The following is a 19,961-nucleotide window of genomic DNA, read 5'->3' as shown; positions in this document are numbered from 1 at the left end:
TACTTATCGTTTTTTGTCAAAATTTAATTACATGAATCGCCACGTAATTGCTGTATGATTATATATAACGAGCTACTTCCATGAATCAATTCGGGTTACAATACACAATTGAGCAGTATAGTGTCAGCCATTTTATGCAAATTAGCAAGCTATTAAACAAATTAGAGCATGAGTTTCATTGGACTTTGGAAGCTTCTACATTATCGATCGTGCATTTCCAGAAAATCTCGTTTAATGATGTTGAAATGAGACAAGTGGAAAATTTGAAAAGAAGAACAAATTAACAAGCGAAAAAGGCAAAACACCGTCATTAGATAACGCTAGATATAGTCACAAAGAATTCCCTCAGGAAATGTTGACCTTAGATGGATTTGGCTATTATTTTATAGGTCCCTTTTGGTCATATAGCTCTTTAACTGACTTAGTTCTTATACATGTTCTCATAGCCAGTTCTTGGCTTTCAAATATTCAGTAGCATATTTTATTATAATTCATAAATTCCCCAATTTTCTGTCATTAATCTGAGAAACTCTTAAGAATATGTTCTGAAAATATTTGACCTCAATGATTTCAATGATTCAAAAATGTTCAAACGTAAAAAAAAATGATTTCACAAAACAGAATGGAATTTAAAAAAAAATACTGCATGCTATTTATTTAAAATCAGTTCATCGTTGTTTTTTTTAATATATTGCCGTCCTACATCAACCTTGATCATATCTGTCACAACATGTATAAATATCAACGATTATTTGTTTGTATAATCTCTAATTTGATTGTTATGACTGCAAAAATCATTCAAAAGTTTTTTTTTCCGTTTGTTTTTGTGGAATTAATTTTGATTATGAACCAATTTCTGCTTTTCGAACAATTTATCTATATGCCATAACAATAAGCCCAGAACAACTTCGTTTATGTGTGTAAATCACATTGCCTAAACTGCGTGATAACAAAATTAGGTATTGACAATTCACTTGGAAGCTCAATATATACATACACGACACGTACAAAAGAGGAAATCCTGAACAATCATAGTTCTGGTCTATTTTCCTATAATATTTCAACCACATATGGAAAACTGGACCGTCCTTCACTGTATTGAGATCCTGGTTCTAACAAGTACGCAACGAACCCTCCTTCCAAATTATTAACATCATTTTTTCCATTACGTAACTTTCGTTTTGGGTTTGTAACCGATCTATAAACATGATAAATACGCGCACACCTTTATCTAAAGATTACTCCCTAACCTTGATTTTCCTTTTATTTTCGTATCTGTAAAACAGGAAAATGTTTATATCAGAAAACGGGATATATTTATGTACATATGTACAAGTCTAAATTGAGAACAACGTTCAAACCTATGATTGCGTTGGATAAAAACCGCAATTTTTATACGTGTGCATGCAAAACAAATTTCTTGGTAGAGGGGTCTAAATACAGCACGAACATATGTATATATACATTTATATATAACTATGGCATTATAGATGCAGGAAAAAAATCATTCAAAATAACGTATCTGGCTTTATATACATGGGTATGAGCTTGACGACATATCCGATTGAAATGTGCTGTTACGAAAACTCTGGATTCAATTTTTGATTCTTATTGTCGGTGGAGCGATAGTAAGCTCCGTTTATGGACTCCTAATGAATCAAGTACGCCGCTAAATTAACTTTTGTGACGACCCCTGTAATTTTTGCTGTCAGAGTCGGGGTCAACAGTCGGAACGGAGACTTTCCGTAAATCTCTATTACTGACTTTTGTCGTTTTTGTTGTTGCAGGATTAATTTATCAATTCATTTATTTATTTATTTTCTTTTATTTATATTATACATTGTTAAGCTTTTCATGTTGTTTTTGTTTTCATGGTATGTCTTTTTGTTTGTTCAAAATGTGATATTGAGAAAAAATATCAGTTTATGTCATGTTAGTAAAAAAACGGGTATGGTGTAGGTGAACAGGGAAATAATTAAGTTACACTAATGATAGCAGGTCCTGACTATGGATGAACTCTCATGCGCTCGAAGGAAAAGCGTTACCTGCTAAAATAGTGACACCCGTTACATTATTATCTTCTATAATAAGTTTCATACCATGAATGCTAGATGTTTATTTTTACCCTTAAATACTACAAAAATCATAAACAAATATGTACAAATTCTCTAACCCTAACATAAAATCTAATGTGAGAGTTTGCAATTGAAATACGAAGATTTGTTCAAGAAGATACTGACCGATAGAAAAAAAACTCTTTAAAAAGACTTCACTATCACAAAATCAACACTAATACATTCAGATCAAATGAAGTCCGGACGTGCAAGCAGTTTCCGTTACACAGGTGGCACAGATCATATGGCTCACGAAAAAAAATTGTATCATTATACAGTATGCGGAAATAGTCATCCGAGAGCAAGACATTGCGAAGAGAAAACATCAACTTTGCCATTAAGAATCCTTGGTTCAGTTCAGAAACTTATTAATTGTTAGAAGTAAACCTGTATCGAAGAAATTTATTTGGTAATGATAGCTCTGAATTATCGTTCCGTTTTTTTATAACAATCTATTTCTTTTTACATCGCGATGACCGTGAGGGCATTCCGATGTATTGCTATCGCCTAGATTTCCATTACGTAACTTTCGTTTTGGGTTTGTAACCGATCTATAAACATGATAAATACGCGGATATTAACGAGTGCAAACTAACATTCCTTATCGTTTGTTATAAATACATCTCTTCAATGAATACTTATAAAAATATTTTTGTTTAGAACATAAATTAATAATATGAAAATGTTTTGTCGTTAGATATATATATATATATAAGTAAAAAATCATTGATAATATCTATGCACACGTACCGAAAAATTGTGTTAAAGCATGCGGAAGAATATCTCAAGAACGTTTTGCGACAATCCCGCAAGGACCGGTAACTCTGTAATTGTTTTTGCGGGAAAATATGAATGCCTACTCATATCCAATCTTTTACAGAAGAGTGTCCACCATGCACTTGCACTGCACTATTATTAGAATAGTATAATAGAATGAAATACAAATGGATGAAAATTATATATATATGTAACTGGTATATTTTAATACTGATTTGTATCACTACAATATAATAGTTATTACGGTGAGGTTGAATTTCCTGTCATTTATTCATTATCCACGCACGAACTTGTCTCAGAAAAAAATATATCCCTGTACATTAACCTCAGTTTCAGGTATAGAGGTGTGATTTTTTTCTGTGACAAGTGCTTTTGACCATCCACAAGAATTTGCGATCATCCGATGTTCAGTACTTCAGTACTTTGATTATTTGACACATGCATAGAAAGGAAAAAATAATCAATAATGAATGTCTGTAATTAAAAGATGTTTACAGAAAGTAATCCGTTTACACATGTTATTATAAGAAAATGTATACTTGTATTCTACATATCTAGGAAATGGCCCAGTTGTCTGTCCTGAGGAAATGTCCTCTGATACTGGATATTATCCAGGGTGCAAGTGTAAGTTTTTAAACCTTATTTTTTCTAATTTCAATAGAGCATAAAAAGAGAGGCGAAGGATACCTTCAACTAAATAAGAACGATTTTATTAAAAGTATGGGTTTTACTAATTGTTGAAGGCCGTACGGTGACCTATAGTTGTTAATTTCTGTGTCATTTGGTCTCTTGTGGGGAGTTGTCTCATTGGCAATCATACCACATCTTCTTATTTTTATATTTAGTAATTTAGTAATTTTGCTGAATGTCCACCCGAACGACAACTGGATTCAGTTTTGTTTCCTTTATCATGTGTTAGTTACAACTTTTACTGCATATTGTTATATATTTAGAGACTTCCATATGTATTTAATTTCAAAAATTGTTCTTAGTACTTAAATTGTCTAATTTTAACCAGTAATATCTATGATAAAGAACATCAGTTTAGTTATGTTGTTTGCTATTGTGCTAGGACTCTTGAATGCTTTGACGACATATACTAATTCTGTTTTTAACTCATCACTGATACCAGGTGCATTTCGTCTACAAAAGATTCATCAGTGACGCTCGAATAAAAAAACTTAAAAAGGTCAAATAAAGTAGAAAGTTGAAGAATATTGAGGATCAAAGATAAATTGATTTTTTATTGTTTTTGGTATTATCCTTTTTCAGCACTATACAACGATGTCCACAGCTTTTTTCACACTATTCACTATTCGTGACGTTGCTATCATATGGGTTACTTTACTGTTTTTTTTTCTAGATATGTATTTTATCTTTCCTCGATACATGTATGTTTTCCTCAGTATAAAACAAGGTGACGTCGCCTGAACGAACCCTTTATCAAGGCAAAAATTACACAATGTGTTTGACATGTGATTGATATACACTCCTTGGAACTTCTGTGGTGTTTTTATATTTTAAAATTATGAATGACCATTTCTTAAAAGAGGGAATGCTAGGATTCAACAAGGAAATAACTTCCCCGAATATTCATATTTTTTTATGATTTTAATTTCCTTGTTATCTTTTTGTTCGTTTTTGCATATACCTGGTAAATGTAATCTAAATACAATTTCAAGTGAAAGAAATGTTGTATGTTTCATTTTAACTTGAAGCATTAACTATCTACTTCAATAGCTAACTTTCCAACAGAAATTGTACAAGTAAATGTTGACGCTGAGCTGATAGAAGGACAAAGCTTTCAAATACCAATACATGGTAACCAATCCTATTCTAGCTTATTACCAGTATTTCGATGTACATTTGCTGATGTTTCGGAAGGCAGCTACGTTTATGACGTTCACGGGTACATAAATGGAGTTAATGTAAAAAGCCATTCGAATGTACAATTTTCAAATATAATTTCTACGGTTCTTAGGGATACAGACTGGATCAGCCAATTTAAGATGAACATGGAGGTACTTGCCTAAATACGATAAGTATTCTTGTGTATAATTTCAAACAAACATTGAATTTATGAATATCAGAATAAAATTCTAAAATTGTTCAAAGTACTAAATGTTATGATGTTGTATGTGTATCTGTTAGAAAATGCTATAGGAATTAATGAAGGGGTGAGACGGGTTATAAGTCAATAAGACAACAACAAAACTACACAAATAACCTAAAAACATCTAGATGGCAACATACAGTCTTCAGCAACAGATAGTTGTCCATACAATACGTCAAGCTGCAAATCGCCAAGAGGCTATTAAACAATGACTCAGTACTGACTTCTTGTTTTATACAGGTGAAATGTGCTATTCGTATGAGATATTCAACAGATTCAGCACCTGGATTGCTTCTCTATAGTCAACTATATCAAGCTGGGATTTTTGTAAGTCACGTTTTTTTTCTTCGTTTGCATTTAAACCTTTTAAAACTTTTATACAATTTTCATATAGATTCTTACATTGGTACAAGTGAATTATCGGATTTATCTAATCGAGATAGTTAAATTATCGATGAAACTTACGGACCAGTAAATAAAATCTGGACAACCTGCTGTCTCAATCACGATAATGATGATGAATATTGTCTCACTGACAGTTATTATCACCAATTGTAAAAACTCATTGAAGATACCATGCTTATAATCAAGATAATTTAGTACATTGTACGTTTCGCACACAAAATATTAGTTTCACCGATTCAAAACAGTTGATACGCCAAATCAAACACAAGGTTGAAGAACATTAAAAAAAAAGAAAGACGAAAAGTTCTGCCAAATACCACAAAGACTATCTACAAAACCTATTTTAGAAAAAGTGTTCATTTGTAGAATTTGTTGTCACTCCATTTTATTGAAAAGAGTCTGTTACTACCGAATAAACTAACCTATAATGTATAAATCTTGATTGAAATAAACATAGCATTATATTATATTTTACTAGAAGTATACATAATCAAGTTATAAACTCGAGTTTATTTTTAATGAAAGTTATTCTTATTATCATTTCGATTATGCAAAAAAAAAAAGAATAATCATTTGCGCATATTATTCCACGACAACCTCTTCTTTGTGTGTTTCCTTTACAGCCAGCAAAATATGAATATACTGTGAATGAGGGAGACTCAATCGACATAACCTTTACTTCAAGTGTACCAGTTGGGTGTATATCATCGCATGACGCCATAAGAACACATTGTGAACAGGATTTCTACATTTTCCAACCGATGGATGATCAAACTTCAGTATCATGCAGGAACAACATTGCAAACAGAGATATAGTTTTTGAAGCTCAATTTTGTGGTATAAGTATGAACAGTCTCCATTGGAAAAATGAGACTGCGAGTGTATGGTTTTAGTGACTCACTGTATAACTTTCAAGACAGATCGACAATTCTCAAGATATCTACATCAGCAGTGTCGGATTTAAATGAAATTTGGAGAGATGTACAAGTTCCAGATATAAAGGTAATATAGGCTAAGCTTTTTATGATGATTTTCCATTTTTGCCATATAAATTAGCGCAGTTATTTCAAGTATTTCCTTATTATTTTCAACAAATTATCACGATCAAATTAAAAATATGTGTGTTCATTGAAAAGTCTGTTCTTTCAGATCACAGTTATAGACAGGGATTCTGTACTTATTGACAGACAATGTATGTCTCACAACGACCCCCATATTACTACTTTCGATGGGAGATTGTATCATTATATGAACGTTGGGGAATTTATTATGTACCAGAATGACATAGGTCCTTATTCGGTATGTACTGATATTACAAACGAGTGAATTAATTTATTATGACTATAATTATAACTATAATTTACCTATAGGTTGCACTTTGTAAATACAGATGTTTCACAAGCCACGCCTCTTTTGGGGAGATATATATAATATTCATAGATATGTTAATTTGTTAACGTACTGGTTCCCAGATATGATCTCTGTGTTTCATCTCATAGAGACATAACTTGGGAATGTTACCAGTATAGAAAAACATGGTAGCGCCTAATTTTAATTCTTAGGAGGTCCAAAAGTGAAGGTAGGGTAGTATAGAATTTTAGTATAAGTTTAAACTCATAGAAGTTCAGGGCATATAAATGTTGAAAATATGCCGCACAGCCCTTAATTTTGACCTTTGAATAAAATAGTAGTGCATATCAACTTTCCGTTCTGGGATATAATTTTTCACGAAACTTCATAGTAAAAGTGGCACACTTTTAGCCGCAAAGGGAGTTCCTATGAGAAATTGCATTGTCTATATTTACAGAATTGCAACCTATATAGGATGAAAAAAAAGAACATGTAAAATTTTACCAAATCTGGTTTATCTCAGAGATTTAAATGAAATGAACTCAAATACAAAGTTTTATGAATATTTCATGAAGATTGAGAAAATCCTGGGCCTTAACTATGATGACTTAGCATAAATTCACAGTTTACACTATGCATAGTTTACTTAAAGGCCTGGATTCAAAATAAATTCTAAATGTATGCATATTTGTTATTTGAATTGTTTAGAAGTGTTTATACTTACTCTTCGCAGTCATTGAAACTCATAGATCCTTCCTGAATATTGTTTTTTTGGGTGTTTTTGTTCTGTCGATAACCCAAAATTAAGCTGTTACACCTGAATGAGCTTTTTTGTGACGGTGGCATAAAAAAATACAAGCTAGAAATACAAAAATACCTCAATAAAACTAACAATAGTGTGTTCTATCCTAAATATGTACTGAATATTCCATATTCACAGAAAAAGCAAAATAATTTAGCAAATGTGAGGCCCCAGTGCCAAAAAAAACCCCAGAAAAATGCCTAATCTCTGGGTCACAAAACAGATAATTTAACCTGTAAATGCTATGATTTTATTATTTTAAAGGTCTTTTGTATAGAAAACAATAACTATGCTTTAAAATTATGCAAAAAACAGATGTTAGCAGTCAGTTCTATAAAACATTTAGTGAAGTCATACATTAGACTGGTAACTTCATACATACAACTTTTGAAAATATGGCTTTGTTTAAACACTTCTATTTCATATATTAGCTAAATTATGTTAGATATATGGCTAGAGATGATATTGTTGTGACAACATTCCTACACTGACCATTTGAGGTAAAAATTGTTAATTTTGATCGACAAATATGCATACAGTTAGATGTGGACAAAGGCAGGATTGGATACTTCATATATCCTTGAATATTGGAATGATTAACTACTAAACTTTACATTTATAGTATTCTGAAATGCTTTTAATTTGTTATAAGAATAGTTTCAAACATGTTCTAGACATTTCATGTCAAAAAACATGCACATAGGGTAAGCTGACAATAATTAAAGTCTTGTTTTCAAATTCTTTAAAAAAATTGAAACAGGGGTGGGGGTATAAAATGTCCTTTTAAAATTTTTTAGAGTATATGCAGTGATTTCTTTAAGGCTATAATTCTGATAAATAAGTATTGTTGTGAGAAAATGTGTTTTTCAAGAGTTTTCTATTTGAAAAATAAATGTTTGTATAGTTTGCACTTTGTAAATACAGCTGTTTCACAAGCTTTATATTCATAGATATGTTAAGTTGTTAACGTACTGGTTCCCAGATATGATCTCTGTGTTTCATCTCATAGAGACATAACTTGGGAATGTTACCAGTATAGAAAAACATGGTAGCGCCTAAAATTTAATTCTTAGGAGGTCCAAAAGTGGAGGTAGGGGTAGTATAGAATTTTAGTAGAAGTTTAAAACTCTTAGAAGTTCAGGGCATATAAATGTTGAAAATATACCGCACAGCCCTATATTTTGACCTTTGAATAAAATAGTAGTGCATATCAACTTTCCGTTCTGGGATATAATTTTTCACGAAACTTCATAGTAAAAGTGGCACACTTTTAGCCGCAAAGGGAGTTCCTATGGGAAATTGCATTGTCTACATTTACAGAATTACAACCTATATATAACTAGATAAGATTTTGTTTACGTTGAAGTCAAGAAAAAATCATTGACAATCATTTTTATTCTTAAAGCAGCGGCCACATTCCTCAGTCAAAGAACAATGAGACTTAAAAGTTTCATGATTGTTCAACGGGTATCAGTTAATGGTTAGCGAAAACAAAAATATAAAAATATAGAAGTACGATGTAATGACTCGACAATGTTTCTGACACAAGTAATACGAAAATTTGTTGTTTCCGTTTAAACTAATAATGTTTTCTGCTATGCACCAGGTGCACGCTTTATTTACAAACTGTGGGTTTGGCTGGACAGGATCATCGTGTCATTGTGGTATAGCTGTAAGAAGTTGCAATTCTTTGTTTGTCTTACGGACATGCCAGACGATATCAAGAACACAGAAGCATTTACTACAAGAACCTATTACTAAGCTTATAAGTTGTGATGCACAGGATTTAATGATAGAACATAATAGAAATAATTACAAGGTTTGTTCAAAAGTACAAAAAGGAAATGTATTATCTCAAATGTCTCTGTGTATGACTAGTGTACGACTTGTGAAGTACCGTATTGTATGTGCCAAAATGTCAGAAATATATAAATAGAAAGGGCAATCCCAAGGGCAATTACTATACAAATACAGGTGTACAGACAACATGGCGCAATAAACGTATTTTATACGTACATGTTTATAGTCTCCTATGGTCTTGATTGATAGATTATGGGTGCTGAAGTTGTGTGTCATTTTATGTGCTTTACATATTTCCCTTTGTTTGTCTTCGTGCTATTGTGTTTCGTTTGGTTTGATTTTTTTTAGACGTGACTCGGTATTTATGCATCCCGCTATCTGGTTTTCGACTTTGGGCATTCTTGGTGCAGGTGGGTGCTGAGGAGCGATTCGGACGCCAGAGGTTATTTTCACAGTTTTGTTTCCATTGTGTTTACCCTTGTAGTTATACTTTATTTAATTTGTACTTTATCGAGAAGGTGTGAGCTATATACGATGTGTACTATCAACCACAAAAACTTTTTTATCGGCGTCTTTGCCAATATACTATCAACTACATAAACGTTTTTGTTGTCGTCTGTGTCAAATTTGTAATGGACTGCAACATTTGTTTTCCTGGCGTCTTTGTTGGATTTGGTTGTATGTTTGTTTGGATTTTTTAGTCAGTTGTGAAGTATGGTTACACAATCTTGGCTGTTGGGTCCTAATTGTTGTCACATTTACCTATTATGTTTGTTGGTCACCCAATTTTTGTCAATATAATGGAACCATAATCAACTGTCATACAAGTTGGAGGTTTAGATAGCTATAAATTCAGGTTTAACCCACTGTTTTCTTCGGAAAACGCCTGTACTTAGTCAGGAATGTTCACTCGTTCCGTTCAGGTTTTATGGACTTCCGCTATTTTAATTCACCTTGGAGTTTTTTTTCTGGTAAATAGCTTTTTTGCAAGCAAACTGTAACATTCAAACTGCTGTTTACGACACCATGTCGATTATATTCATAACAAATTCCATGGTTGTGAAGTAAATAAGAATACGTTTAAGCTTAAATGTGAAAGGGCGGAATAAAGACAGTATTCGTACATAGAAGAAGAATTCGATACACAGTCCTTCGAATGAGTTAGCATTTTACCAAAGTAGAAAACCAGGTTAAGCATGATTGTTCTCATTCTTTTGTCAGATTTATTGTTCAAAAATTTAAACAGCAATGTGTTTTTTTTAAAACTTTTTACTGTTTTTTTAATTAAAATCTTAGGTTAATTTATTCTGTTTTATGTATTACAGACTTGTGTAAATATATGTGGTTATTCCTACTTTGTAGATAACATTGCCTACCGGAACAGAAATCAAATTTACGATATCAAGATGGTCAAAATTTATATCAATGATTGCAATAAAGCCATCTATTTTTGATATCAATGAAGCAAGAGGTTTATGTGGTGTTCCAAGTACGACAAAAGACAAGTCGGAAGATTTTACTCATCGTCAGAACGGACCGATCAACAACGAACAGTCATTTGCAGATTCCTGGAGGTATTATTTGGTTTTGCATGCACAGAGATAAAAAGGGTTACCATTTAAACCCCCCCCCCCCCCTTTTCCCCCTATCTTTTGTGATTTGTTTTCCACTCATAGGTTTATTTTTAGAGTATTTGATCAAGGAACCTACGATTTTGTTATATTTGTTTCTTTTTATTTATTCGTATCCGAAGTTAGAGGGGAGGAACGGGGTGTCCTATTAAATAGAGGAAATGTTGTTAAAATATAGGATTTACTTTAGTCAATAATATTATATCATCGAATGTTTTAGTATTTATTGCCCTTCCCCATTAACCACTTTCTGAACCTGCCTTATTGTTGTCGTTTTGTTTACATTCGCATCACATTGTTTAGCTTGAAAAATATAATTTTCAATTACAGGTCCTTTAGGGAGAATAAAAAATCAAGTGTTTTAATTTATATAATTTGGCCTTTATTATACTTCCCAGTTAACATTTTACAGCAGATGTTAATACACGTAATCAGTTTTACAAAGGCATTTACTGTACAATAAATATAATAACATTGAACAGACACGTTAAGTGAAACATTTTTAATAATAGAAAAAAGTAATAAATTGTTCACAATAGGTATATCTACTATCCAAAACTCTATAGTCCACCGCGTAAATTGGGATTGTTGATAAGTAGTTAAGGAAAAAAAAAAGTATATCATATTAGATAAATTGACGATCTCCAGTCCCTCAAAAACCTTTATTTATATATAAAGACGTCCCCTTTTTTGAATTTGCCTTGGCGTTCGTTATTTTTTATATACTTTTTGATGCCAGTTTTTGTGCAAGGAGTGCACCTCTGCCAACGAAGTCAATAACGTGTGTTTATGCACGACTTTTATATAAAATTTCAGGTAGACAACTTCAAACCTGGATCCAAAATAATCGTGAGGATTTTAGCTTTCCAATTCTGTCAAATCTTAATGTGTATTACATTTCTCAATTGGTACATAACGCATGTGCATGTTCACATTATACGGACTTTATTAGCAGGGGTTTGATCCTGACACAAACTGAGTACGAAAAGGACTACTGAAATCGACACTACATCTATTTTATGATCACCGTCATAAATTGGTTGACCGATATGATGATTCACAAGCGACATTTTTCCTCGGTTTTACATTTTTTAGATGAACAAGAAAAGTCGTCCGATCTATACATTTAGCGATTGTGTCTTATTCCATAATTTGACTGTAAGGATTGTATGGTTGGTAAAGCATGCATAGTCATAAATATTCCTGTAAAATGCCAGAAAAGGATCAACCTCCTGTATATTATCTTTTAATAATACTGATAGGTCAACAGTGAACGGGAGAGTTTTTTTGCTCTCCCTTTCCTGTGACATTAATTGAAAAACTCAAAGCCTCATTTATCTGGTTACTTGAACCAAGCCAAAGTAAAATATACAGTATTTAGGACAGATTTTTTTCAGAACACATGCTATACTGCTTCCGAAAACCTAAGAAATTAAAAAGTATGATTTACCAACATTTAGCAAAACACAATCACAATATATAAATTTATAAAATTCCAACCTTTGGAATCGATCCAGAAAAAACAAGGACAATAACATAAACAATTTGAAGATTCCCGTAACATTTGAGAACTGTTTTGAATTTAAACGACTGCAGAAGGCATATCCTCTCGATCTAAATGACAATATAATGGGACAAGGAAAAAGATCTAAAACTTCCTATATTGTTATCATGAATATAAGTGATAAAAGACAACAAAAAATAGATCACATGGTAAAGGTATCAATCGAAATCATTGATTTTGAACATCGTAAAAATTATATACCTGACGATCTCTTATTAAAAAAAATAGGTAGGCATCAATTATTATGCAAACTTGGTCAAATATCAGTTAGTAAATTACATGATATTTTGAAAGAGTGTGACAGAATCTCGTTTTTCAGACCACTTCTTGAATGTACGCGTAGAACTATAATTACAGATTTTTGTCAACATAGGCTGTTCCCGTGTATCAATAATCCTGAAGATCATAAACGGCATTTTTTGAAAATTCAATATATGAACAGAGGTATTGTTTTTATCAACGTATCTAGTATATTTAATGACTCTACAATTCAAAACTGTTACCTCCCGATTTTGAATGAACATTGAACTATCTTTATCTCGTTTTCATACAAAAAAAACCCGGTAGAAGTTTAATTTTTATTAGGAATTCTCTGTAATCACCAACCAAGTTGCGGCCTGCTTAGTCTCCGATTTTCTTGAAACTTTGTTTGTTGATAGCTATTGATAAACTTATCAGAAATATAATTACCAAAAAAAAAAGTTTATGTCCCCGTTGCCATGGTAACGGGTTCCCTTGGAATTTTGCTCAAAATTGCATATTTTGACCTAGAAAAATGACCAACTTCAAGCAGTTATCATGCACTCATTTGTTCATTAAAATAAAACATTAAATTAGTAAGACAAAAGATAAATATTAGTTCTAACAAAAAGGGTTGAAGGTGGCAGCATTGATTGACATACGGGAGTTTTCATCACATTCAAGAAGGCAAACTATAGTAATTTTGAATGAACTTATTACATATTTTTGCATCCGCACCCATATAATGAGGTTATTATTGAAAACTATCACTATTGCCTAGTAACAATTAATGACAAAAGGTTTTGGATTCAGGTTACTTGGGGGAGAGGGGGGGGGGGGGGGGGGTCATGGGAACCTCAAAGAGTAATTCTTGTAATTTTTTAATGAATTTTGATCACAATATCTCACAAACCGTTACAGATAGAAGATGCATATAAGATGAAAATGTCCTTTAGTTTGACCCAAAGGTCAAAGATTATTGATGACATTGACCTTGATATTTTTTCTATAGTCTTTTTTAAGATTTTGTCAAAAATAGTAACAATCGGACGCAAACATTAAATAGAAAAAATGAATGTTTAGAACAATTATTGCTTTTATTTGGTAACAAGGCTAAATTTGAGAGGTCAAGGTCATTTTAAAAGTTCTAAGCAACGACCCTTTATTGATATAAAAGTACCTAGCAACCATACATATTTTGGTTCAGAACTATATGAATTATTATATAGATCCTTATGGAAGGGTATTAGGTCAGTATCGTCACCAAGGCCAATTAGAATTTCCAATTATTTTAGAATAGAAATTGTATTTCCTGACGGAAGTAATTTACTGACATGATTTTTCTAATGTGTAATTCAGTTAATTTCCACCCCAGTTGCCTTTTATTCTTACTTAAAACATCGTAGAATTTTCTTTTTGATCATGTATTTAGTGTTCATAACTTTAAAATGATTTGAATACTAATACGGTTTTCCCAGGCATATATAAAAAGGTTGATAACAAGGGGATAATGGATCAATTTCGTCACTTAAGCTTTAGTAGCATTCTAATACCGTGAAAATTGCATTATCAAATGATTCAAATGCAACGCATGTCTTGTGCAAACGGCCCTTATTGTTACTACCTAATGAAAATTATGACTGGTACAGATACAAATAGAACACTGAAATTAAAAAAAATACTAAGTAATTAAGCAGTAAGAGCAAAACAGTCATTATGGTCAGTACGTGTTGATCTATCCAAATATTTTTTGGAATAATTGGACTTCATTAATCGTTTGATTTAAGCAAATTTCGCTGTTATTTGTCTTGGGAACTATTTTAGATAGACATTCATTAAAGTAGTGATACATAGTTGAAATAATCAAACACAAAGTAGTAAACACGGCAGAAATTGTCTTAACGCTTTATTGCCCATATCTGACAATTTTATTCAAATTTTGAGCTCACTTGGCCCACAATGCAAAGTGTGCTTTTCTCATCCATTTTCGTCCGTTGTAATCAAAAGTCTTGTTCTCTGACTGGGCCAATTTGAACCAAAACTCATCGTTCTAAGGGTATATCTATTTAAAAAAATTGGTTCGATAGGAAGTATTGCCTTTGCATTTGCTATTTTTGTCAATTTTGTGGTTTTGTGGAATCTGTATAATAGATAGAGCATGACAAGATCATGGCTGAAATCATCAGTTGACTCCTTATAGTTAAAGGCTAAATACAGATTTCATATGCATTAAAATACATAATATATGATTCACAACTTTAAAATCAATAGGTTGTATACAAGATAAGTACATGTAATACAGTGTATAATTATTATTTTTTGTAACACATTTCTGACTAATTAGAAAAACACATCTTTAGCATTTGTTAGGATCAAATGTGAATAAAAGTTTGATTTTGCGTTTTTTCTTGATATGACATTCTTATTTTAGTGTATCGATTTTATGCAAAAATACCAGCTGAGCATCTAGTTTTGCTTTTTGTGTGGTCTTAATCTTGAAACTTCAATAAATTGATAAAAAGCTATTTAGCAAATCCAAGTTATTCGTAGTGAAAATCATTATAGATAGATGGATAATTTAATAGTAAAAATTACAAATAAGACAAATTAATCAACATGGCCGAAATTGTTCATTGACTCTGTACAGACGCTATTGTTCTTATATGGCGACTATAACCCATTTTCAAATCTAATTTCAAGAAACTACAATTAATCAATTTCAAATGTATACAACACATATAATTTGCCAGACCAGATCTACAAGAAGGTCAAATTTGACTTGAATCGTCAGTAAACTTAGTATAATGATGATTATGTTCATTGTGTTTTGGTTAAACTTATGGCTGATACACAGCGCTAAAGCAATCAACAAAAAAGATGTTCCAAAACTATAAATGACACAGAGAAACTTTACACACCAAAGTCAATCAGCTAAACAAGATCAACATAAATAATTTAATAAACAAGTAGTTTCCATTCAGTGACAATTTTCAACCATTTTTTGTTTGTTTAAAAGCTGTTAAAGTAAAAGAGAAATTGGAAACTAAATAATAAAATATATGTTTCACAGATGACAACGTGTCTGTTCCAATTGTCGTAACTTTAATCCCGTCCCCTTTCTCCCGAATGTGATCTACCGAATCAGACTTATCACCAGGTTTAAACTTACACGAGCAACACCACGGGTTCCACATGTGGAGCAGGATCTGCTTACCCTTCCGGAGCATCTGAGATCACATTAGATTTCGATGGGGTTCGTGTTGCTCAGTATTTAGCTTTTTATGTTGTGTTTTGTGTACCGTTGTTTTTCTATTGTTTTTCTTTTTAAGCCATGGCGTTTTCGGTTTATTTTCAACTTATGAGTTATAATGTCCCTTTTGTATCTTTTGCCTGTCTTGTACAACATCGATTTTTCGCCATCCTTGAGAAATATAATTGCTAAAAAGAAGCAGTGAACAGCTTAAATGAGAACCTATAGCTCTTTGGCAGTTATTGCCCTAAAAGACATATTTTACTAAATTTTCGGATTTTATGATTATCTTTAAAACTTTAATAGATAGGGGGAAATATGCACACCAAGATGAAATATACATAAAAAAAAGGAAATCCTAATCTAAAGAAAAGATGCATGTTTGATATCAATTATGTGGTACTTTTGTCCAAATTAACCCGAAAATATATAATAGTTGCTAGGCATTTTTCTAATAAAATTGTATGGTTGGTATGCGCTTTTCCAAATCAAATGAATGGTTGCTATGCACGTTTCTACTATAAATTAATGGTTGCTTAGGATTTTTTTCATCTCTGACATTTAATGGCTATGTAATAGTCTATATAGTTCTGAACTAAGATATATATGATTGCTAGATACATTTGTATCAAATAAGGGTTGTTGCTTAGCACTTTTGACATGACTTTGACTTTGACTTTTTACTGTTGACATTTAAACAAAAAAGTGGCTTTAATCGTCCTGATAATTTTCCCCTTGTATTATATGCTTCTTTTCATTTTCTTTCAAAATCCAATTTACATACTCAAGGTCAAAGGTCAAGGTCATCAATGGCCTTTGAAAAAGGGTAAAATTTACGGTCATTAAATGTTCATTAGTTTTCACTAAATATTTTTTCGATGTATATAACTGTTGATAAAATTTTTAAGAAAAAAAACCAAAATGACAGATGTTGGTTTCCATATCAACCATCCTAGCACCCTGAATCCCAAACATGTTGTTGTAAATTATTAATTAGAATCATTGATACGTCATATTGATAACTAGAATAAGTACTCGCAAAGGGGTTTGTGTTTGTTACGGTTGACAATGCAGCTAATAATGTGGTGGTGGTATGACGTAAATACTACACTGAAATTCTAAAGAATGAATTTATAAATTATTCTATATGCAATTAAATGTAGAAAATTTATTACAAACGGGATAGCACTTTACACTGTAATTAGATCATTGAGTATTTTTATCGGTTAAAATATTGATTTTGTTATCAATACATTAAAACTCAACTTAATATTATAGCTATATCAATTATGCACATTCATGATGTTAAATTATGTCGAGACCTTTATTTTGGCATTACACAAGATCATGTTTTTATCTGATTCTCAATGACGTCTTTACACTAAATCATTTTGATGTTGGATGTGTACTTGTTGATACTTTAGTCTTTTTATTAGTTGTTATTGACTTTGAATAGCTTTCAGAAACGGCGAGTACTGTCAGATCGAACTTTGTGTCTGTTTTTGTTGGTTGTTTTGAGCTTTTTATAGGTCTGATGAGTTAAGCCCTTTTGAACCAATTTTAATAGTTTGTACTTATCTTATACTGTTACACCACTGTCCCATGTTAAGGGAGGGTTGGGCGCCCGCAAACATTTCAATCCCGCCACATTCTGTATGTGCCTGTCCATAGTCAATAGCCTGTAATTCATTTTGTTGCTGTAAATCATATTTGCTTTTCGTTTATTGTTTTGTACATAAATCAGGCGATTAATTTTCTTGTTTGAATTGTTTTACATTTGTCATTTCGTAGACTTTTATAGCTTACTGTGAGGCATAGGTTCGTTCATTGTTGAAGGCCATACGGTGACCTATAGTTGCTTGCTTCTGACTCATTTGGTTTTTGGTGGAGAGTTATCTCATTGGCAATCATACCATTCTTTTTGTTTTTATATTCAAAGGGCATTATCTTTCCTCATAATTCAAATGCATCATTTCCATACTAACTCATTTTCACCTTTTCTTGCAGAATAACTCCGACAATGATTTCTGAACAATTGTTTTGCGTCGAACCAGATTTTTTTAGTAACTTAGATGATGGAATCGGCAATAGTATTACAGGAAACAATAACACGCGTTACTGTACATGTGAAAGACAAGCTAGCAGCACTGTTACACTAGATGATTTCGATACTGTACAGTGTAATTTAACTGAAATTACAGAATTTTTTTCAGAAGCCCTCCGGACTGAGGAAGAGACGATGACTTCATTTTCTACTTCATGTTCAATATCTCAAAGAAAAAAGCGTTCTGTTAACTCAGTCGACAAAATTGTACGACGCACCTTCGGTGGTGATGATGACGTAATTGATGTTCCGTGTTTCACATACGACGAGAGTGTTTTTAATACAGAGGTGACGGTATGTTATCATTTGTCTAACACGAAGCTATTAGATTATAGATAGAAAAATACTTATTACATGAGAAATGTTGATTAGGCATGACGACTTACTACAGATAGCTTAAAACAAGTTAAATAATTTGTCAATAAATAACCTTTCAATATAGTGTCGAATTTTTATTATATTATTATTAAAATAATCTTATGTTTGTTGAATGCTTATTACAACAGTGAGAAATAAAAATTTAGTATCTAAAAGCAATAAAAGGATTTGTGCTGATCAAATTCTTAGCCTCTTCATCTAATTCGCAGATCCCTGGGACATTTAGAAATGGCTGGACGGAAAACACTGCATGGCAGACCTGCATGGACGAAATACAGAATGCGCTTCCACCAGGGGTGGCCAATTTGGTAGATGTATCTGTAGCCGAATTTGTTGAATCATGCGTATTGGATATTAAGGTTACCATAATCAATGAAAAAGATTAACTAACAATATAAACATTAGTCATAAAACCAATGAAACTTTTTGGATTTTCATTAATCATATAATGAAGACATCTATAAACACTACACAGCAGACGTTTATTGTAAAGTTCTTCAATTTTATACAAAATGAGAAGGAATTCGAACAAATATTTAATCAAACCTAAATGATAATACTGTAAGAAAATAGATATGAATTTTACCAGGATGATAAAAGGTCATAATCAGACACGAAAAAATAATGGTTTTACCTGTTTTTGTCTTGTATTCAAACCAATGAATTCCACTCTAGCAAATATATTATGCTTTTCATAAAGCAGATTATATGATAAACTTTAGATATTCATATTTCTAATGTATAAGTTGAGATTTTATATCAAATTTTATTTTTTCAAAAGCTTGTCGGGGATACAACTTTCCTTCCTGACACTATTGGTACTATGCTGACTTTTATTATGACAGAAATAAGGAGGAATGAGTCATTGTACCTTCTCAATACAACAGACGGATCACAGACTTTAGTAGGATATGTCACAAGCTTCTTGTGCCCTAACAACTGCAGTGAAAATGGAAACTGTACAATGGGTGAAATTTTGTTATTCTTCTACCTGTTTTAATAAAACAAAAATGCGTTTGAGACAAATGTCCGTGAAGCTAAAGGAATAAGAACAGTTAGTCCCACAATTTGTTGTAAATATTTAGAGTTCCAATACATGATCTTAAATTTGCCCTTACGTCACTAAGGTACAAGCTATTCCTACAAAAAAAGCAAATTTCACATATGACAACTTTAAATTTGGTGATAATGTGTTATAGATATACGAAAGTGTCTCTAAAATCATTTTGTTCATACTTTTCTGCAACCTATGTTTAAAAAAGGAAATAATTATTATTTCCTTGAAATGCATTTTAAATATTGTTTAATTCATTTGAATATACAATATAATATACAAATCTAATTAAGATAAACTGAAATCTAAAAGAGAGTTCTAAATATCATCCATTATTTTTTTCGTATTTCTTTATGAGTAAAACAATAAACGTTAACTA

At 31.8% G+C, this 19,961-nt stretch overlaps 1 protein-coding gene across 1 annotated transcript in view; it reads left to right on the top strand.

The window, feature by feature from the left end:
• The first annotated feature begins 4,637 nt into the window (after positions 1 to 4,637).
• The window catches only part of LOC127727027 (von Willebrand factor D and EGF domain-containing protein-like), a 29,810-nt gene continuing 14,486 nt past the window's right edge, over positions 4,638 to 19,961 (top strand). Inside the window, exons 1-9 of the mRNA XM_052234416.1 lie at positions 4,638 to 4,912; positions 5,245 to 5,331; positions 6,033 to 6,411; positions 6,559 to 6,708; positions 9,168 to 9,380; positions 10,724 to 10,935; positions 18,054 to 18,444; positions 18,738 to 18,887; positions 19,310 to 19,496. Of these exons, the coding sequence (XP_052090376.1) occupies positions 6,277 to 6,411; positions 6,559 to 6,708; positions 9,168 to 9,380; positions 10,724 to 10,935; positions 18,054 to 18,444; positions 18,738 to 18,887; positions 19,310 to 19,496 (1,438 nt within the window). The 5' untranslated portion in view covers positions 4,638 to 4,912; positions 5,245 to 5,331; positions 6,033 to 6,276. The remainder of the gene's footprint in view (positions 4,913 to 5,244; positions 5,332 to 6,032; positions 6,412 to 6,558; positions 6,709 to 9,167; positions 9,381 to 10,723; positions 10,936 to 18,053; positions 18,445 to 18,737; positions 18,888 to 19,309; positions 19,497 to 19,961) is intronic.

Source organism: Mytilus californianus, unplaced genomic scaffold, assembly GCF_021869535.1.
Source record: "Mytilus californianus isolate M0D057914Y unplaced genomic scaffold, xbMytCali1.0.p SCAF_19, whole genome shotgun sequence".
Taxonomy (NCBI): domain Eukaryota; kingdom Metazoa; phylum Mollusca; class Bivalvia; order Mytilida; family Mytilidae; genus Mytilus; species Mytilus californianus.
Note: the sequence above shows the minus strand (reverse complement) of the source record. Positions and strands in the feature narration are given on the sequence as shown.